This window comes from Vicia villosa, linkage group LG4, assembly GCF_029867415.1.
Source record: "Vicia villosa cultivar HV-30 ecotype Madison, WI linkage group LG4, Vvil1.0, whole genome shotgun sequence".
NCBI classification, from domain to species: Eukaryota; Viridiplantae; Streptophyta; class Magnoliopsida; order Fabales; family Fabaceae; genus Vicia; species Vicia villosa.
Window position 1 is genome coordinate 157822239 of NC_081183.1, and position 23144 is coordinate 157845382.

At 32.7% G+C, this 23144-nt stretch overlaps 2 protein-coding genes across 2 annotated transcripts; both read left to right on the forward strand.

The window, feature by feature from the left end:
* Positions 1-9011: 9011 nt before the first annotated feature.
* LOC131595677 (uncharacterized) lies at positions 9012-14173 on the forward strand. Its single transcript, XM_058868109.1, has 8 exons — positions 9012-9233; positions 9311-9583; positions 9760-10043; positions 10204-10332; positions 10930-11052; positions 12449-12556; positions 13464-13642; positions 13861-14173. Exons 1-8 carry the CDS (start codon positions 9083-9085, stop codon positions 13982-13984), a joined length of 1371 nt encoding a protein of 456 aa, XP_058724092.1. The 5' UTR covers positions 9012-9082; the 3' UTR covers positions 13985-14173.
* A 5421-nt stretch (positions 14174-19594) lies between these two features.
* On the forward strand, positions 19595-22411 carry LOC131595678 (serine/threonine-protein kinase SRK2E-like). The gene is made up of 9 exons (XM_058868110.1): positions 19595-20107; positions 20262-20336; positions 20564-20665; positions 20749-20802; positions 20914-21006; positions 21088-21180; positions 21496-21600; positions 21682-21780; positions 21878-22411. The coding sequence occupies exons 1-9, from the start codon at positions 19919-19921 to the stop codon at positions 22172-22174; spliced, it is 1107 nt and encodes a 368-aa protein (XP_058724093.1). The 5' UTR covers positions 19595-19918; the 3' UTR covers positions 22175-22411.
* Positions 22412-23144: the final 733 nt, after the last annotated feature.

Genomic DNA, 23144 nt, shown 5'->3' on the forward strand with positions numbered 1-23144 from the left:
GATGTTACATTCTTACCCCCTTAAAATAGTTTCGTCCTCGAAACTAAAAATTCTAAAATATTTGAATATAACTTCTTCAACACATAAAGTCAAGCGATAATAAAATTAATATTTATATAATGCAAAATTAAAATACTATACCACATAAATAAAATAGTTATAATAAAATATAAGTCTTAGACTTTACATTCTTACTTCCTATATATCCTCAAAATTAGAAGGTTGAGTTAAATCAAGAAAACATTTGAAAAAACCTCCCGTAGAATTATTCAACTCCTTTTATATAAATACACAACTGAAAACTATAATTTTTTTTTGTATAAATTTATGCAACTATTCATTTAAGTTCTTAACACTAATCAAATAATATACTGTCACACTTTTCCTAAATATATACTTCAGGTAAACTAAAGTATTATTTTTTTTTCATTAAAATTAAAATTACAGATTCTAAAATATGAAAACAAGTACTCAATAATAAACATTTTTATATTTACAATTATAAAACAAACACAATAACAGACACATAGATTACAAAATTACAAATCAAAGCATATTATGACTACAAATAAACAACTATTGATCCTTCTAGTAATAACGAGAAAAGCAATAGCAAGTCTAAAAATAAGGATATCAAAACATTCACATATAATTCAAAGCAAACGTCACACACACTCGTCCCACCCCAAAATATTTGTCCGAGGATTATTGCTCTGATACCAATTGTAACGCCCCGAATTTTCATCCAAGATATGACTTAGAAATTATCAATTATACTTGTTTAAACGAAAGTAAAATGGTTTAAAATGAAATACATTCAACTTCAATCCAAATTCCTAAGCGAAAAACCGCGCTTCTAATTAAATAAAAATAATAATAAATAAATAACTTCAAAATTTAATGCGGACGATTTAATTACTACATAATATTGCTTAAAAGAAAATCCCTTTTTCCCCACGATCACACATCAGACAACATCACTCACTTTGAAGTCCTGCATCCATACCTAAAATATTGTTGTAAGGGTCAGTCACTCATGGCAAACTAAACCAAACAAGAATTAAAAATCAACCAAATACAAATATACATATCATGTCAAAGAGAACTAAATAAAAGGAAGGTCCTCCAAAGTTGTTAATATCGCACGGTAACTATGACATAATATACATAGAGTAATTAACTCAAGATTAACAACCACAAATAATTAAATGCAAAATATGAATGTTCTTAAACTATATGATCCGGATATTTCAGCCCGCCACTAAGGCACCACAAAGAATTCGTCTCATATCAATGAGAAAAATAACCCGCCACTAAGGCACCACATAAAAATGCACATGATATGTCATATATGATGAAAAATATAATTACCCGCCACTAAGGCATCCACACAGAAATCTCTACCCGCCACTAAGGCAATCACACAGAACTCCATCACTAAGACAACCACAAAGTCAAACAATATTTATCTCACATAAATTTGATAACGCACGAGGTATAAAAACTCACATATATTAGATAAAACACATTGTATCAGTTTTATAACGTAATAGTTACGAGATCCACATACCTACACACATTTAAATAAGATACTGGTTCATTACTACGTCATTTTATTTTCAATTATTTAAACCTCTCAAACATTACAACATGCATAAAATATTTAACTAATTCCTAATTCAGATCTAGTTTAGAATTGCATGAGAAAAAGCCCTTACCTTAACGTGTGTCCCTCTGAATTGAAAATAGCCCTACGATATGATTACTCCAACAACAACTTTAAAAAGCACTCTCGAGAACGATACCGGAACAAAATTGAAGAATTATTGATGTCACAAAGCTTACCGGCGATTAGAAAATATTTTCTGAGATTTTTGATTCTGTAAGGGTTTGTACGTGAAGCCTAGGAGAGTTTAAAGATGGGAGTTGAGAGAAAGTGGGGAAACTGAATAACTACACGTAGGAAAATAGTCGAAGAACTAGTCAACTTAATTATAAGAATGGAATTACTTAACCTAATTACCATTATTTATTATTATTATAATTATTATAAAAATTTAATAACTAAATCATACTTTTATAAACCCCCACGTTTCATTCTTTTTACTCTTTCTTTTTTTTTTTTTTTAACTCCACCTCACCACTCTTATGATTATATAAAACATATTTATTTAAAATATTAACATTAAAATTATTTAACTATAACAATAATAGAATCATATATATATATATATATATATATATATATATATATATATATATATATTAATTATTAAATATAATCAATATATTTATAAAATTAACTAAATAAAGAAGGTATAAAAATAAATCAATAAAATAATTTTAATTTTTCTAAGTTATCAGAATAATTATACTAGGGGATGAAAACAAATAATTAAAATAGATTGATAATAATAATTAATTAAAATATAACTATACACATAAAATAAATTATTTACAAAATAGAATTAGTAAAACGATAAATCTATTGCATATAAAATATCGGGATGTTACATTCTTACCCCCTTAAAATAGTTTCGTCCTCGAAACTAAAAATTCTAAAATATTTGAATATAACTTCTTCAACACATAAAGTCAAGCGATAATAAAATTAATATTTATATAATGCAAAATTAAAATACTATACCACATAAATAAAATAGTTATAATAAAATATAAGTCTTAGACTTTACATTCTTACTTCCTATATATCCTCAAAATTAGAAGGTTGAGTTAAATCAAGAAAACATTTGAAAAAACCTCCCGTAGAATTATTCAACTCCTTTTATATAAATACACAACTGAAAACTATAATTTTTTTTTGTATAAATTTATGCAACTATTCATTTAAGTTCTTAACACTAATCAAATAATATACTGTCACACTTTTCCTAAATATATACTTCAGGTAAACTAAAGTATTATTTTTTTTTCATTAAAATTAAAATTACAGATTCTAAAATATGAAAACAAGTACTCAATAATAAACATTTTTATATTTACAATTATAAAACAAACACAATAACAGACACATAGATTACAAAATTACAAATCAAAGCATATTATGACTACAAATAAACAACTATTGATCCTTCTAGTAATAACGAGAAAAGCAATAGCAAGTCTAAAAATAAGGATATCAAAACATTCACATATAATTCAAAGCAAACGTCACACACACTCGTCCCACCCCAAAATATTTGTCCGAGGATTATTGCTCTGATACCAATTGTAACGCCCCGAATTTTCATCCAAGATTTGACTTAGAAATTATCAATTATACTTGTTTAAACGAAAGTAAAATGGTTTAAAATGAAATACATTCAACTTCAATCCAAATTCCTAAGCGAAAAACCGCGCTTCTAATTAAATAAAAATAATAATAAATAAATAACTTCAAAATTTAATGCGGACGATTTAATTACTACATAATATTGCTTAAAAGAAAATCCCTTTTTCCCCACGATCACACATCAGACAACATCACTCACTTTGAAGTCCTGCATCCATACCTAAAATATTGTTGTAAGGGTCAGTCACTCATGGCAAACTAAACCAAACAAGAATTAAAAATCAACCAAATACAAATATACATATCATGTCAAAGAGAACTAAATAAAAGGAAGGTCCTCCAAAGTTGTTAATATCGCACGGTAACTATGACATAATATACATAGAGTAATTAACTCAAGATTAACAACCACAAATAATTAAATGCAAAATATGAATGTTCTTAAACTATATGATCCGGATATTTTAGCCCGCCACTAAGGCACCACAAAGAATTCGTCTCATATCAATGAGAAAAATAACCCGCCACTAAGGCACCACACAGAACTCCATCACTAAGACAACCACAAAGTCAAACAATATTTATCTCACATAAATTTGATAACGCACGAGGTATAAAAACTCACATATATTAGATAAAACACATTGTATCAGTTTTATAACGTAATAGTTACGAGATCCACATACCTACACACATTTAAATAAGATACTGGTTCATTACTACGTCATTTTATTTTCAATTATTTAAACCTCTCAAACATTACAACATGCATAAAATATTTAACTAATTCTTAATTCAGATCTAGTTTAGAATTGCATGAGAAAAAGCCCTTACCTTAACGTGTGTCCCTCTGAATTGAAAATAGCCCTACGATATGATTACTCCAACAACAACTTTAAAAAGCACTCTCGGGAACGATACCGGAACAAAATTGAAGAATTATTGATGTCACAAAGCTTACCGGCGATTAGAAAATATTTTCTGAGATTTTTGATTCTGTAAGGGTTTGTACGTGAAGCCTAGGAGAGTTTAAAGACGGGAGTTGAGAGAAAGTGGGGAAACTGAATAACTACACGTAGGAAAATAGTCGAAGAACTAGTCAACTTAATTATAAGAATGGAATTACTTAACCTAATTACCATTATTTATTATTATTATAATTATTATAAAAATTTAATAACTAAATCATACTGTTATAAACCCCCATGTTTCATTCTTTTTACTCTTTCTTTTTTTTTTTTTTTTTTTTAACTCCACCTCACCACTCTTATGATTATATAAAACATATTTATTTAAAATATTAACATTAAAATTATTTAACTATAACAATAATAGAATCATATATATATATATATATATATATAACAATATTAATTATTAAATATAATCAATATATTTATAAAATTAACTAAATAAAGAAGGTATAAAAATAAATCAATAAAATAATTTTAATTTTTCTAAGTTATCAGAATAATTATACTAGGGGATGAAAACAAATAATTAAAATAGATTGATAATAATAATTAATTAAAATATAACTATACACATAAAATAAATTATTTACAAAATAGAATTAGTAAAACGATAAATCTATTGCATATAAAATATCGGGATGTTACACTAGTAGCTGAAGGTATTAGTGTTGTTCTGATTATGAGGAAAGATGGCAAAAGGTCGATAGTTTACAATGTGTTGTACATACCAGGCACGAAGAGCAATTTGCCCAGCATAGTGCAATTGGTAGAAAAGAACTACAAGGTGTCGATTGAAGACAAGATGATGAGAGTTGACGACTCAAGTGGAAAGTTAATCTTGAAGGCTTTTATGTCTCAGAATAAAACCTTCAATATTAAACTCAATGTGATAAAGCATAAGTATCTTGCAATTGCAACTAGTGGAGATAAATGGATATGGAACTATTGACTAGGATATCTCAATTTCAATGTTATCAAAGAGTTGAAAAGAAGAAATATAGTTTCAGGGTTACCAAAGATCGACATTCCAAGAAAAGTGTGTGATGAATATGTGCAGGAGAAGCAGCATAAGAACAACTTCAACAAGGATGCAGGAAGAAAGTCGAAGGCAATCCTTGAGGTCATATACTTTAATGTTTGTGGTCCGATCCAAGTGGTTTCGAATGGAGGTAACAAATACTTTGTCACATTCATCGATGATTTCAGTCGAAAACTGTGGACTTACCTGATCAAGAAGAAAAGTGAAGTGATCGAAGTTTTTGCCAAGTTCAAATTTATGGTCATAAGGAAAAGTCGGCAAAAGCTCAAGATTCTGAAAACTGGTGGTTGTGGATAATATGTGTTGAAAGACTTCGACACATTATATGAGTAAGAAGGGATTGTGCATGAGGTGGTGCCACCCTACACTCCACAACAGAACGAAAGTGCATAAAGGAAGAATCAAACCATCATGAATATGGTGAGAAGTATGTTGAAAGGCAAGCATTTACCCAAAGAATTTTTGAGTGAAACTCTGTTGAATTCAACATACATATTTAATAGATTCCGACGAAGAAGCTAAAAGGAATCATGCCAGAAGAATGTTGATCTGGTGTCAAGCCTAGCTTGAGTCATCTGAATATATTTGGATCTATAGCACATAGACACGTGCCACATTAGTTGAGAAGAAAGCTTGATGACAAGTCGAGTCAAATGATCTTAATATGATATCATTCTACTGGAGGATACAATGAGAATTCTAAAATTATCGTTTCCAGATTTAATCAACAACAAGAATGATTTAAAGTTCTAATATAACAAAACCCACACTTATGAATGAAATCATTATTGATGCAACAAGCTTAACCCATTTGATTCAAATAAAGCGATAAACCTAACATGTAACTTTCAAAAAATTAAAGTGATATGGATAAAGAAGATTTCACTAGGATTTATATTGGTTCAGTGTTTTCGTCCGCACTTATGCCTAATCCAGTCTCCAATGGATGGCCATTTATTTGTTGTCCTTCCACTATGATTTTGACAAATTTTACAAAGTTGTTTAGTACAATCACAATTCGAATATTGTTGAAAAATAAAAATCTTTGATCTGAATCCATGTTGACTTGTACACAATATCTGACACTGAGCTCTTACAAAATCCCCACTAGAAATCAACTTAAGTCTTCTAGTTCCAAGAATGTTGCGCCAAGCCTATGTTCTGCAATGATCTTTACTCAATCCTACCAGTATCTTGATCCTTGACATGTCCGAAGATGAGAAAACTCGAACTTTGTATGTAGGCTTTCACACATCTCTACCAAAATAATTATGGAGAGAATAATCTCCTTCTTTTTTGCTAGATTTTTCAATCCTTGCCGCAACCACACACACAATTGTAAACCCCTGAAATCCTCAAGAAATCTTCAAAGAAAATGTTAATCATAATAACAACTCTCCTCACATGTGTTACACCCTAAGATGAGAGATAGATCCAAAGAAAAATGGATCATGCAAGATGTTAAATATGAAAATATTTTGTTTGCAAAACTCAAAACAAGATTCAAAATTCTTTTGAAAATTGAGAGAAAAAATGTGTTTTGAATTGTAAGTTGTAAATCAAAAGTGGATGTATATGTTTTTCAATATTATGAATGAGATATGAGAAAATGGTTTATATGTGTGCTGGAGATCAAGCACCAAAATGAAAGAAAATTGCTATTTAGTTCGAGTAATAAGCAAAAAGTACGAGACGAGTAAACAAATCAAGTGATTTGAATCAAGACCCAAGGACCAAGAAAATGGACTTTATGATTCGAGTCAAGCTTTCTGTGATTCAACACAATACGAGTCAAGAAAACCTCTAATTTGAATCACAATCACATAACCAAAATCCAAAAATTACTATCTCTGCTTGATTTGAGTCAAACACTTTGTGATTCGAATCAAACCTCTCTGATTTAAATCATGAGCTGCACTAATTCAAATTACACAAACACAAGAAAATCCTGCTTTTTCAGAAATGTGGTTGATTCGAGTCAGGATATATGTGATTCGAATCTTGACAATACGTAAGCAATTTATGGGCATTTTTAACTCTGATTCGAATCAGGTAAGCTTATGATTCGAATCACACTTCCAGAACCTTAATTTTTGCAAAACATGAAGTGTTTTTAGAAACGTTTGTCATGACTTTTTTTTAAAGCTTCTGGTTCAAGTTTGTCATGACTTGAACCGTATTCAAATGTGATTCTTGATTCAAAATTTTGACAAATTGAATAGAAGCATATTGCTAGAACTATAATCAAACAATTTGATTTATGCATGCGTAAAAATAAATTAAGAACTCAACTCTAAGATGCGCAATCATGTGAGAAAACTCAATAACAACGAAAACAAAACCAAAACCTAAATGACAAGCTACAAGATATAAACCCTTAAAAGGAAAAGGTAACTTCAAGAGCTGCCAAGAAAAAACAATCACCTTAGGTGAAGCCTAACTACCCCAAATATTAGGAAAAAGTGAAAATCCAATGGAGGAGGAAAGATTTAAAAGAGTAGAAAAAGTCAAAAGAGAACGGTAAGCAGAAGACACCGAGAAAATACCATCCTAACAAACTTTCAAACCCAATTGTTTTCGTCTAAGGAAAAAACATGTTCTCGAAAGATCAAAAGGAATTCTTAAACAATAAGTTCCTTATGTAAAAAGAATGATTCCTTCCATCTAAAATTTCAAATAAATGTCTCATATACCCACCTACCTACTTGTCTCATACTCCTTTTAGAAAAACCAATGATGGTTAACAACATAGGAAACTCATTCTTGAGGGAAATACTCTTATCCCAAGGGTCAATCCAAAAAGACGTTTGGAACTCTGATCCAACCTTCCTAGTGATAGTGTGATACTATCCGTAAATCATTCAAACAGGTCCTTTAGCTTATAGCCAAGCAAAGAAAGTCCTTTTCATCAAGAAGAGGAATGCCGAAAGCTTGAGTCTTTTCCGCCCCTATTAGAAGATACTACAATGCCACCATATATAACAATCACAATATTTCTCTAAAGACCAGACTTACCTTATATAAACCTCCACCTCCACTTAGCCAAAAAATTAAACTTAGCCAAAAAATTAAACTGACCAAACGAAAATTACATAATATATTAACTTAAGTATTATTAACTTAAGTATTTAAAAGTACTCATTATTATTTTTATTTAAAAAAATTTCATATAGTTATTCATACTTATTATTATCTTTTAAATTTGAAAGATTTTCAATGTGATTTTTGATTAATAATGATATCAATTAGCTTTTTTAATAGTAAAAAAAATAAAAATGCAAATACATGCTCTAACAAATATAAATATTACTTTGAAAGTATATTGAATTTTTTTTAAATTAAATTAATTTTTTTTTAAAAAATAATTCTTGAGCAATTCTAAAAGGGAAAATACTTAGATGGACACAACCATACCACCTGTACTTACACACAACCAATCATATTTTTTTTATTAATTAAAAATTAAAAATTAAATTGTCTCTCTCCTATTTTATCTCAACCACCCCCATGATGCCAATTAAAAACGAAATTAATATTAAATAAATTTATATTCTCTCTCTTTTTATTGGTTGTGCCTAAAAAATTGGATTTAGGTTCGTGTCCATGCAAGTATTTCTCAAAAGGGTTAGGTTCGTGTCCATGCAAGTATTTCTCTTCTAAAAGTATCATTTTTGATTTCCTATATTCTTTTTACTGATGGTGCTTTCATTTCCAAGTTTGAAAATATAGAAGCCGAAGCAAAACCAAGAGAAACAGAGACTGTCCGAAAGCACATCAATGGCTCCACCAAAGACGACGGCGCGTGCGATCTCACAAGAAGCCTTCAACGAGCTAGTAAACGAAAACATCGACGACCTCGGAATGGACCCAGCCGAAGCTCTCGAAGACGCAATCCAAACCCTCACTCTCCAAGGCGTCGATCTCTCAGGTCACTACTCCCTTCATCTTCTTCTCTTCCGCGTTTCTCATTTCGATTCTAATAGCTAAACGACATCGTTTTAACAGGCATCGTGACTTCCGTTCCCGGAGAGAGCAATCCGGTGATAGAGTGCTTGGAAAAGCTGAAGCGGTTGGAGTCTGAATCGGATGCATTGGATGAGACGGTGGAAGCGTTTGATAAACTGGCGGAGTTGTGTGGCGGTGATGCTGGGAATGGCAATGCGGCTATTGCTACGAAAAATGGCGGCGTTGAATTGGTTTGTTCTAAGATTAATAGTGCTAATGGATCTCGACTTGTTCTTCTTTCTGCTTTAAATGCTTTATCGTCGATGCTTCGTGGTTAGTTCTTTGAGTTTCTTCTTTCTCTTGCTCATGTATATTAGTTGAGTTTTTTTGGTTATATTAGATCTTAATAATGTTTTTGATTTGGTTGTTTAGCAATCCTCAAATGTAATGTTGCATAGACTGTACTTCTCTTTTTCTATAGCACAATGTTTATATCTCTGTTGCTGCAGATGTTCAAAGTACAGGAATGTTCCAGAACAGTAACGGACCAAGGATTATACTTGGTATCTTAAATGACAACAAGCAAAATGTAGATGTATTAAATAACGGCTTCCGTGTTGTGGCTTCAGCTGCGGCTGGTGATGAGATTGTCAAGGAATCATTTATGGAATTGAAAGTTGATGAGTTAATTGTAGAGATAATGTCCACACATAAGAACCCTGGCATTCAAAGTTTATATGATGCTATTCGTGTACTTTTGACGCCTGATGACAATCGTGTTCTAGCTTCCCAAGTAAGTTAAAGTAGCTTGAATTTGCATGTCATCTTATAAACACCCACACAGTATAAGAAAAACATGAAATGAACTTAATTTGGTAAACAAGAGGATCTTCCAAATTTTTATAAAACTGCTACATCACAATTAAAAACTGTGCATTACATTCCATTTTCAGGTTTATGGATATGCACGGAAATTCGCTAAGATTGGAATTCCAGAAGCCATTGTGGATTCTCTGCACACAGGACTTGACTCACCTGACTTAATTTCAGCATGCATCACTTTAAAGGCCACTGCAGTAAATGTAAGTGAAATAAAATCTAAATCTACACCGAGAATTAAAAATTGATTTTCCATTCAAAATTCAAGAGATTATAACCATTTGTCAATGAAACCTTGAAATTTGAAAATGACAGATAAATAAGAATAATTTTTTTGCAAAAAAATTGATAATTGAAAAGGAACTGTTATTTATGGTTACTGCTGTTACAAACACAAGTCATTAGTGTCACCATTGATTCATGTCTTAGATTTTATGCTGTCTCTGTCTCTATATAATGCTAATTGCTGAGTTACCGTTGATTCCTTTCCCGAAGGCATCCTTGTATGATTTCCTTCTTCATGAAGAACCTGGTAAAAACAAACTTAGGGCAAGTTATGGGTGATACTTGTCCATGTTGCTTTACAAAAGGCATGCTTTGAGTTTTTCAAGAATTCTTAATGAGGGTGGCTTAAACTCGAGCTTTGTTCTGTTCTCACCCTTAAAATTTTAATGCTTTTTAAGGTTTAGATTTAGCATGTTATGTTGTATTAGGCTTGTTATAATCATCAAATTGAAACACTTAAAACGAGTATATACTGTCTCGTATTATCTTTGCTGAGTCTTTATAATCTGTTACAGGATGAAATATGTAAATCCATTGCTGAAAAAGGGGGTATTGATGTAGTACTCAAATGTATAGACGACAGTGGAGAACAAGGCAACACAGATGTAGCCAAAGTTTGCTGCTCATTACTTTCAAAGGTATAAGTTGAAGATGCTCATCTTGAAATTCCCCTCGGACCTTTTATTATTGTCATTTATATTTATATTTATTCATGTTTAACAATTTCTAAACAAAGTAGTAGTATTTTTCATAGCCATTAGTTGTTTGAAGCGATTGACTGAGTTTTTTCCTTTTTAGCCCTTTCAGTGGCTATTGGCTCACCCTTTCTTCTTGAGCTGAAAGTTTTCTTTGAATATTTATAATTCACGTGTTTCAAGTTTTTATTACTAGTACCTGAATATGATTTAATATTTGTTTCACATCTATCCCTTGCATCTTTAATTTGTTCATTTAAAAAAATGTATATTCCTCACTATGTGGTATATAGCTGATAAGCTTGCGTAAATTCCGGAGTTATAAGTCAACTATTCCAGTCATACCAACTGGTGTTATCAAATTGCCGCGCTATGGTAGATATACATGGCGGTTTTTGGGCTCGCCGCAATGGTAAATATCCGCCGATATTGCGGGTTTTTCCGCCATAATCCGCTATAACGGCACCACAAAGCGACCGGTATGGCAGGATTTTGGCTCTCCGCCATGGATCGTCATCTGCCATCGACAACACTGATACCAACCACATTTGCCTGTCTTTTGAATGGTACAATTTGGCCTGAAATACGACTTTGGCTTTCTTTTCTTCGGCATGTCATGTATTCATAAACTTATGTGTAATATATATCATGTCATACTTGAGTAATGTGGGTAAAAATGAAACAATCTTACCCGATTTCTTCTAGGGCTCAAACCTAATTGTTGTCAATAGCACGTTATAGCACCGCTATAGCAGAATAGCGCAGCGGTGGTAGGGTTCGGCGCGACGTTTGTCAACAATAGCGGTTGTAGCATCGCTAATTGCGGCCCCAAACCGCCATATGGGAATAAATTCCTCATTCTTTTCTTTTAAACAATTGTCTTTTTTTTAAGGGTATAAATTTCAATCAGAACTCTTTGAAGAGTAATGTCATGTTCTTGCTCACAAATAATTGTTCAACTCTTCTTCCTACTTTTAGTTCAGTTCTGTATTATTATTCTTCTTCACTGCTTAAGGTTTATTACCCTATCCTTTAGGCTATTTAGTTATTAAGTATGATGATCTTTTTAATTTTTTGTATTAGTCTATTTTTGAGTATTTATGTTTACTAGTTTTTAGTCTCTGTAATAGTGGCTATCCCGCTATAACATTTTAGGGGGTCAGTGCTATGCAACGCTATCTGAGATTAACAACATAGTCTCAAATACAAGCTATCTTCTCCACTACACTCGTCTGTGAAAATATAGTTTGCCTGGCCTGGCATTATCATTTTTTACTTTAAAACATGTAGTTTTAGTTTCTTTATGTTGAATAACACCTTTATATGCTTACTTGATTAGTTAGCAGGAAGTGATGCAAACAAGAGTGCTATTGTCGGGAAAGGGGGTATGGATAAGCTAATCAAGCTTTCAGCCAGATATGCTGACGATCCTTCTGTTTTGCAAGAGGTGAGAATCTTAAACAGTTCAAACCATCAGTCTTAATCATCCTACTCCAAGTATTATGTTTTTCATTGGCAGATTAATTTCATGGTAACTTAAATACTAGTTTATTTTTACGTCTTAGGATTGCTATTGACTTTTATTCATCCAAAATGAGAAGCTGTAATGAGGATTTACCATGCAGTTAAACTGGATTTATATACTTGATCAAGTTATGGGTGTCAACACCTACAAAATTCAGCTATAAACAACAATAACCATAACCAAGTTGTATCCCACAGTATTGAGGCTGTATCTGTTTAGGGGTCGCAATGGAAAATTGAGGCTATTTCTGTTGTTATTATTACTTTACTAGACCAAAACCAATATTTGGAGAGTCTAATTTTGATGATGAGATGAAATAACCTAAGTATGTGTTATTTTGCCCATACAGATATCTAATTAGTGATAGTGTATCCCTTTTTGGTAGATCTTGTAAATTTCAAAACAGGATCTGCAAGATTATGAATTTTTTTTACTGGTTTGTTTCTGTTAAGAAATGTGGTTGGACCTAACTCAACCCTACAAAACCGGCTAGTAGAGTGAGAATTGCCCCCACTTATAAACACATGTTCAGGCCATATATTGTCCGATGTGGGACTCTTAACGGTTTCAATTCGATATCATGTGCTTTATCCAATTAACTTTTTGTGTTGTATTTGAATATATTTAAATAGTTTTGTTGTAATGTGGAGGATTAATACTTAGATGATCTTATTTTTTCTAATTAATTATATGTGGTATTTTTAGTTAATAATGTTCTTTTTTTATTAATTAGTCTCTGTAACGCCAGTATTGTAATAGTATTCATTTGTGGAAAAAATGTACTAGGGTAGACCAAGTTCAAGTACTAATTTGCAGATTTGTGATGCAGATCATGTCTATTATTTCTGTGCTTTCTCTAAGATCTCCGGAAAATGCAGCCCGTGCCATTGAAGCTGGTGCTGGCGACCTTGCTATTCAAGCCATGCAGAAATTTCCTGCAGCACACCAAATGCAAAGAAACTCCTGTCTTATGATCAGAAATTTAGTAGCGAGAAACCAAGAGAACAGGTAAGTTCATAACTTGTGATGTTTACAGTGCAAATAAAATCAGAGTTTTTGCTAACCGCGTGGCACAATCTGATCACTTATAAATATCTTGAAACGAGTGTCAGCATTTACGATGGTTTTCTAATAATATACACAATTTATATTGTACAGAACTATTCTTAATAATGGAATAGTTTTCTTGCTTAATAATTCCTGTTTACACAATTTATATTGTGCAGAACTATTCTTCTTAATAATGGAATTGAGAAATACATACGGAAAGCAAAGCAAACACATGCAAGTTGTAAGGAAGCTGCTACTGATGCCTTGAGGGATTTGGGGATTGACAGTTACAACTTGTAGCAGATAATTTTTTCTGTCTATTCATTTTTGGTGTAAACATGAGTGCATACCGGTTTATTTCTATATTCTCTTTACCAAAATATATGTATGTAATTTTTTGAGTCGTAAAACCAAATGATAGGAGTGTGTAATATGTTATTGGGAGAGTTAAATTCATGATCTTTTTACTAAAACATTGGATATGTGCAATTCACTGGATTCACTTGTCTATCCAGCATATTACTTCATCCAAAACCAAAATCCAGTAGTTGTAAGTGATAAGCATCATTTATGGGCAGTTATACAATATTCTATGAAGAATTCCAGGGTATTCAAAGTGTTTAGTTGGTGTATGTACAACAATGCTGCATTTTCAATCTCACCAAATCCTATAACAAATTAGGTGCATCAGATTTGTTTTTATCTTTTTTTCTCATTCTCAATTATGCCTTTGCGATGGTGGTTGTTTTGTGCCTGTCTCTATCTTGAGAACTCACCGTCACTGCCTTTCATTGTCTACCACCATGGACAAAGATGAACTCATGCCTTCTTCTCACACAAGACTCTGTCTGTCTCGAGAATCCACCTGTGTCACTCTTGACTAGACATTGGATGCTTCGAAATTTCTTATGATGAACGAACACATGCTTGTATGCCCTCTATCTATCTCATCTGTCAATTCTCCAATTTCTTTTGCAAAGCAGATGAGAACACATCCTATTTATGTTACATTTATGTTTGTCTTATATATTAAGCTGATATTGATTTAGATTATTGTCTTGGTATGGCGATAGAGCATTTGTGGACATCAAATTGGAAAGGGGCAATCATGGCATATTAAGGTGAGCTGTTATGGTCCCACTTATGGTTCAATCGGTTGGACCTTTGCATATATAAGGTTACCTCTTAGCCTTTTTTAAATTCTGTAAATCATCTTGATATTATTTTTTTAAGATTTAATCATCTTGAGAATGAGAACTTCAATTTTTTAATAATAATTTTAACGAATAATAATAAGGAAAATTGGACAAAGCTCAAATTCATGATAACATAATGTTTTATGCCTTATTAATAAAAAAAATCATGTTTTATTTCCTTCAAATGAAACTTATAACTTATTTATAAAACAATGTTTTCTTCAAATTAGAAGAACAACACCAAGTTCCAACGTTATCACCGATTGTTATTTTCTATTATTGAGGCACAACACAAGATCACGTTGAAACATTAACTGTGGTCCTCTTGTTCATTCCTTGTAGCACAACAGCACATTGAATCCCTGCATACTCCTCTCCAATAACCCTTCCCACTATGTGTGCAATAGGTATAACAGTCAGGCTTTGCTTGGCCACATTGGATAGGACATGTCCATGATTCAGATATTACCCTTCTACCTTCAGCTTTGGGCATGCCTAGGGGGTCATACATAATTAGTAAGCATAACAAAAATAATAAATAGAAGATGTAAACTATATTCTACAAATTGTCTAGGACTTACCTATTGAGAAAAGAAAAACTACAACCATGGCAGCTGCCATAATAAACTTCTCTCTACTCATCATTTTTTAATTTTGTATCTTCAATGGTCCTGTATAATCTAATATGTAAATTGACATGTTTGTGTATGTATATATGTCCATAATAAAGTTTGTCAAAAGAACATAATAAATAATGATTAATAATATCTTACTTTAGTGATGCACATGATAGACAGGATTTATATTATTTTAATAGAACTCTCTACATCTCACAATAAATGATTCATGACGACTGCATACATATTTAAACATATACTACTATATAAAAAAATAAAATAATATTTCTACTATCTCATTTATTAAATTATTCTTATCAATTTTTAACGTACTCCGTATTTATCATTACCATTTACCATGAATATAAAGTGAAAGTTATTGTCTCCTGATGCGATAATATTAAATAAAAGATATATAAAAATTGAAAAAAAAATATTATGATAAGTTTAACCAAATAATTAAACTCATGTGGTTAATAAATTTTATATAAAAATTAGACCCTGAGTTCAAATTAGTGCTTCTTCAAATTAGAACCTGAGTTCAAATTAAAACTCGGTGTCTGATTTGAATTAGACAGTCTGTGATTTGAATCAAGCTTTTATTATTCGAGTCGTGGATTTTGTGATTCGAATCATAACAATATGAAATCAATTTTAAAATATTATGTAACTTTGATTCGAGTCATGAAAGTTTGTGATTCGAATCACACTTTTAGAATCTCAATTTTTGCAAAATGTAAAAAGTTTTTGAGATTCTAACATTGTCATGACTTGAACCATTCTTAAAATTGGTTCTTGATCCAAACATTTTGCTTCTGTCATAACTAAACATTTTGATTTATGTATGCATAAAAATGAATTTGAAACTCAATCACAAGGTGCACAATCATGAATGGAGACTCAATAATGGTATAAACAAAGCCAAACGTGAAAAAACAAACAACTAAACCATAAACATGTATGCGGCATAAGCAATGCAACTTCATAGTTATCTTGTTACGAAAAACGTTTAAACCATAATAAAATATCCGACTCCACATCTAGTGTCCATAATGACTTTTAGGTCAAGGGTGATATACAACACTATCTTTTTGAGAAATACTTATGACACTTGTATAAAATTCTATGTAGTATTCTCATTGCGGGTCAATCCAATATAAATAGTATTCCTAATATTTATACTTTTGTGAAGACTTGATAACTCTTTATCTATGATCCGTGAGATGTGATCATTTGTCTATCCACATAATAGTCTCAATACTTTAATGTTATTCAACTTTTCAATAAACCGGCCAATCATGAAGGCCGGAATTAGAAGGAATATGAATATCAAAGGGAAAAGAAAACCAAACCATTTTGATGATATCACATTGCATGAACAAGTGTTGAGTCGATTTAGAGCTTGAATGACACAAGGGACATAAAGTATTTAACCTGGTACCATTCTTCTTCAAGTCATGTCTTTTTGGATGAATATTCTCTAGGAGCCTCAACGGGAAGTTCTTGACTATGTTATGCACAAGGGAATGCCAAAAAAAATTCTACGGATTTTGATGAGGTGGGCGTGATAGGCCTGGTTGAGTGGAAAATATCTTTGATTTTAGAATATGGTAGACATATTTTACAAAATACTCACCATCCTTTTCATTGTGCCATATAATTTTATCTTTCGGGCTCCTTAGTGATCGAGGGATGTTGGCAATTTAATTCATTTTAAGAGGATCAAAGTAGATGCTTCCAAATATCCCATTTCTAGATGAACAAATCTTGGTCAATAATGTCACTCACAAGACATTTTTATCAATGATGTGCACTGAGCTACGGGCTTTAGATCATGCAGTATCGAGCAACTAATTATCTTCCTAAACTTTTGCTTTTTCCATGTTCCTAATCACCTTAAACAAGTCGCAATCAACTCACTAGCACTAAGAATACTTCTTCAAGCTTAGCTTGGTGCAAAACCCACTTTTGCATTCAGAATTAAGCATCTAGGGTAGTATCTGCTTTTGAAAACTCTCCTCAACAAGGATTGTCCACATGTGGGTAGTCTCCAATAATTTTTATCCAGGAAACATGTGTTAAAATCCCCGATACGTCTGAACCACATGCCTCATATTCCTTTTTCCCAACCCAATTTACCTCACCTCATCCAATGAATATTTCTTTCTCTCTCCTTTGTGCGCCACCAGAACTATTTAAGGTAGACCACATCGATGTAGGTTGCACTTTTTTCCACAAAAGTGGTTGTATCAACCAGGAAAATTAGGTAACACCTCAATACACAAGTCCAATGGTACTTAACCTGCATATAATTTTCATCGACATCGTCATCCCACTGTAGTTGGTCTTTATATAGTTCTGCCAAGAATTTAAATCTAGCATGAGTACCTCTGGTGTCTGCTACCTCTTTTGCGCTCTTAGTTAGGTCAACCCCCAATTATGTAGCTAGCCTCTCACTGGTTTCCTCTCAACTAAGACTTCCATGGTCCATTAATTTTCTCCTAATGCGAAGATACAGGAGGCATGAGACATCCCAAGGTGATGGTTATCTCACCAATAAGAAGGTGGAAAGATGAAGTCTCTAAATGCCATCTCTCGTAAATGCTGCTTGCATGCCATGGTTTATGGTTATGTACACAATACCACATAAACCGACAAGACCAGAATATCAGATAACATCCATGAACCACTCATTGTCATGCTATTCAGAATCTAATATCTTCCTGTCGTTGTTTACTAATTTTAAACACAAACACTCATGTAAAAAATATACATCACCATAAGTGGTGCATTCCTAGTTTAAAACATATGTAATGCGAAAGTAAATAAATATACCCCTCTTTTCTAAACATTCCTAGTAGCATGGTCTTCATATAAATAAAGTAAGGTGTCAAATGGGTCTCTTGGATAACTTTATAAAGGGGAATCAGTAGCGGGTTCCTCTTGGGCTTTATGGGATTCATGTGGTGTTTCATCATCTAGGGACTCACGACCCCGTGAAGTAGAGGCCTAAGACTGACGACTATGAGAAGTAGAATTAGATGGTTGGGAACCTCGATGTTGTGAACCATCAAATGAGTTATCATCGACTCGTGACCTCGTGGTCTTGGCTGCGGCCATCTCTCGTCGCACAAACGTGGGTTGGGACACATGACTTGGCCTAATTCTTCTTGAGTTGTTTTCAGCCATTGCACCTACGTTAAAATTAGAAAGTCACATCACAAATTCATACAAATTTAGCCAGGTAAAAATCCAGAGATACGACTCTAAAAATAGTTCAAACATAATCCGGAGATGCATCTCCGAATGAAGTTGTGATTTCTCAACTATGGCAGAAACTTCATTGTTGTCCTAACCTCCAACCAAATGACAAACTAATGTCCATTTATGCTACCCTTTTCGATTGCATTACTATCTAATGTAGCTTAATAATTTATGCTACCTAAAACATCATTCAAAACACAAAAAAAGAATGAATTTTGAAAAAATAAAGTTGTGGATGAAAAGTTTGAATGAATTGAGTAACTTTGTAGCAGATAAAGTAGAATAGGGTGAGAAGCTTGAATGGATGAGAAACTTGAATGGATGATAAAGAGCTCAAGTGATATTTGAGTAAGTGGCTTTTTCAGAAAATGAAGGAGGAAGATGGAATGGTCTTACGCGAGTATATGAAATAAAAGTATTTGGAGATGCATCTATGAACAACTATATGAATTTTAAATTAAGGATTTTTACAGAGATACATCTTCGATTAACCTTTTATGTATATAGAAATACATTTCCGAATTAAATTTTGATAAAATGGAATACCTTATCAATCTACATTGAAAAAGGTGTAATAAATTTGCGTTTGAAAATGCATCTTAAATTGCTAGAGGCAATTGTGATTTTTCACGGTGATGGTGAAGCATCCTAAAGGAGGAAAAAGTAACCATCTTAGATTTTTTTTTTACCTAATTCATCAAAATCAATTTTTTTACTAATAATCCAAAAAGCATCTAATGAATTCAAAGTGGTTACTACTATGCATTGTAATAATAAAATAAAATATCTGATGCCACATGTTCCTAGATTCTCTGTTTTTGGATAAAATCGAAAAACACAAACAAACTTTGGAGTAAGTGAGAAAGAAACCCAACAAACAAACACAAAAACAGAGATAAATGAAAAGAAGATTTCATTTCACATTCACGAGCAAATTATCACCGCCCCTCCAACCACTGCTTCAGATTTTGGTGGGTCAAGAACCTTTTTCACGTGTTTGATCAACAATCATAACTTGTTCTCTCTTTTCTTCAACCATCACCTACCAACCCACGTTTTCTTTTTCAAAGATCTGATCTGGGTTGTTGTTGTTTCTCAATGTGAGTGATGCTGACATGCTGAATACTTGAAAAAAGGTGAGATTTTTATCAACAGAAATGAATCCTTCTACTAGGAATACTGTTGGGCCAGGAGGAATGGGAATGGATATACCGATTATGCATGAGAGTGATAGGTATGAGCTTGTTCGTGATATTGGGTCTGGGAATTTTGGGGTGGCTAGGCTTATGAGAGATAAACTCACTAATCAACGTGTTGCTGTCAAGTATATTGAGAGAGGTGATAAGGTTTGACCTTTGTTTCTCTCTGCTTTTTTCCTTAGTGGTTGGTTTTTTAACTCTTTATGGTTTTCTATGTTTAGCTTTGAGGTAGAATTTATTGAGTTTTTGAAGGAATTACATGCATATTGATTTGATTTTCTATGCTTGTTGTTATTGACAGATAGATGAAAATGTTCAAAGGGAAATTATAAATCATAGATCACTCAGGCATCCTAATATTGTCAGGTTCAAGGAGGTTTGTACTCTGTAGCTATAATGCACAGACACCGGACACAACACCGATTGACAAAAGTAATAATTTGAAAAAATGAATAGATTGAACGCAATCACAAGCGTCAGTGTTATGTCGGTGTCCGTTGGTTTCCGACACTAACCTGCCTTTTTATCATATTTCTTCTAACCTTCATATATTTATCTATATTAATCCGTAGTTGTACTACTCATCATACTCGTCAAATATAGGTAATACTTACCCCTACACATTTAGCAATTGTGATGGAATATGCTTCTGGTGGAGAGCTATTTGAGCGAATATGCAATGCAGGACGGTTCAGCGAGGACGAGGTTGTTATCGTATTCCATTCATGGATTTTGAATGCAGTACTGCTGTTGTGGTTAAATTTAGTGACCATTATGTTGTGCTGCAGGCACGGTTTTTCTTTCAACAACTTATATCAGGGGTTAGCTACTGTCATGCAATGGTACAGAATTTCGACACACGTAGTCATTACTTTTACAATAGTCCATTTGCTGCCCAAACAATATAGTAAAATGCCTGACTCGAATATATCTATTTGTATTTCTTAATAAAGCAAGTATGTCATCGTGACTTGAAGTTGGAGAACACGTTGTTGGATGGTAGTCCGGCTCCTCGTTTGAAGATTTGTGATTTTGGGTATTCAAAGGTATACTTTTCTAATACTAGTTTGAAATTTCTTGAATATCAAGCAAAATAATGTGTAATCTTGACTATCTTACTTCTACAGTCATCAGTGCTACATTCACAACCAAAATCTACTGTTGGAACACCGGCATATATCGCTCCTGAAGTTTTGCTTAAGAAGGAATATGATGGCAAGGTACTTTGTAACTTCCATCCTTGGAAGAAAAATCATTTAGCTAGTGATATTCTGAAATTTTCTAATTACATTGTGCAATTAGCTTCTCTTTTTTTTTTTTTTTTTAATACGGATTTTGTTTATGTCTGTACCTAATTAGACTTTTGTTGTTTTCCTGTAAGTTTCAGTTAGTTGACATTTGTTACTTCAACCACCGGTAAATACACTCGTGAAGATTTGTAAATAGTAGATGTTAATGCAGAAGCAATGCTTTCATTTCAGATAGCTTTTTCTTGCTTAAGAATACTTTGTATTAATGTTGTCGCTATGGTCCAGATTGCAGATGTGTGGTCTTGTGGTGTTACCTTATATGTCATGTTGGTGGGTGCATATCCTTTCGAGGATCCGGAGGAGCCAAAAAATTTCCGGAAGACTATTCATGTAACCTTTTGCTACTTCTTTTTAACCAATGTAGCAATAACATGGAATTGCTGTTTTTGAACTTCTGGTTTTTTCTTGCAGAGGATTTTGAAAGTCCAATACTCAATTCCTGATTATGTTCAAATATCTCCCGAGTGCCGTCATCTGATCTCAAGGATCTTCGTTGCAGACCCTGCACAGGTGAAACTTATGCTGCAAAGCACCTCTTTTACTTCTTTTTCATGAAAGATGATAGCATTATCATTCAATTGGAAACTAACAATGTTTTGAAATTCAGAGAATAAGCATGTCTGAGATTCGAAGCCATGTGTGGTTTTTGAAGAACCTTCCGGCCGATCTTGTAGTCGGAAATACAATGAATGACCAGTTTCAAGAGCCTGAACAACCGATGCAGACCGTTGAAGAAATCATGCAGATAATTAGTGAAGCTACTATTCCTGCAGCTGGAACTCATCAGTCTATCAGCCAGTATCTCACTGGTAGTTTGGACATTGATGACGAAATGGACGAGGATGTAGAGACCGATCCGGACCTTGATATCGATAGCAGTGGCGAAATAGTTTATGCAATGTAAGTTGGTATAGAAAACAATGGAAACTGGCTGGTCAATTAAATGTGTGTATCCTGAGTTGTTCAGTGAGTTTTGAAATATGTGTGAGAAAAAGATTTCACATCTTCAAGGAAGGATTCTGTTATGTTTGTGTATATGTTCTGAGCTTGAGAGAAATCCCTCTTACATTGGTGCTTTGTATTATAGGTGTGTTAAGTTGTTATGTTATGATGAAGTTGTTGTCTTTCCTTTTCCTTTGAAGTACTTTTGATCCTTCTTTGGTTTCTCGGTTTCATGCTTATTATAAGGGTGTTGTTCAGTACCCCGGTTTCATGCTTATTATAAGGGTGTTGTTCAGTACCCCAGTGAAGTGAAGCGATCACACCCCTGTTAAAATTCGAAAATGCTCTTTTTCTTAACTCTGAATTTCATTCTTCAACGATCACTTCATGACGGAAACATCCCATTTTCGTCAAAAAGTGGTCCGGAATGTATTCTCCGGATATATTTCAGATTCCAATCTCCAGAATTGCAAGCGGTAAAACGGATTTGGCTGTCAGGTTGCATGAATATCTCTCTTTATGTTAGACATGATCAAAACATCTTATTTTAAAAACCCGAACAAAAATTTCCTTCCATTGTCCCTTGAGATTTTTATTTCAAAACAACATTTTTTTTTCCGGTATTTTGGTATCAAAAGTAAGAATTTTAGATAATATACATGTATTACAGTACTCATTGTTGTATATCATCTAATTAATTTGGTTGAACAATGAACATTGCATGACAAGATTAATCGACAATATTCTTAAAATGTTGAAACATTTTAAACCATCTCTAAATCATGAAATGTGATGTTAGATTTTTATTAACAAAGATCCGTGATAATAGAATATATTCCAATTTTCTAAATTCACTCTTTGGGGTGAGTTTTTGTTAGTGTAGAATATATTCCAATTTTCTAAATTCACTCTTTGGGGTGGGGTGAGTTTTT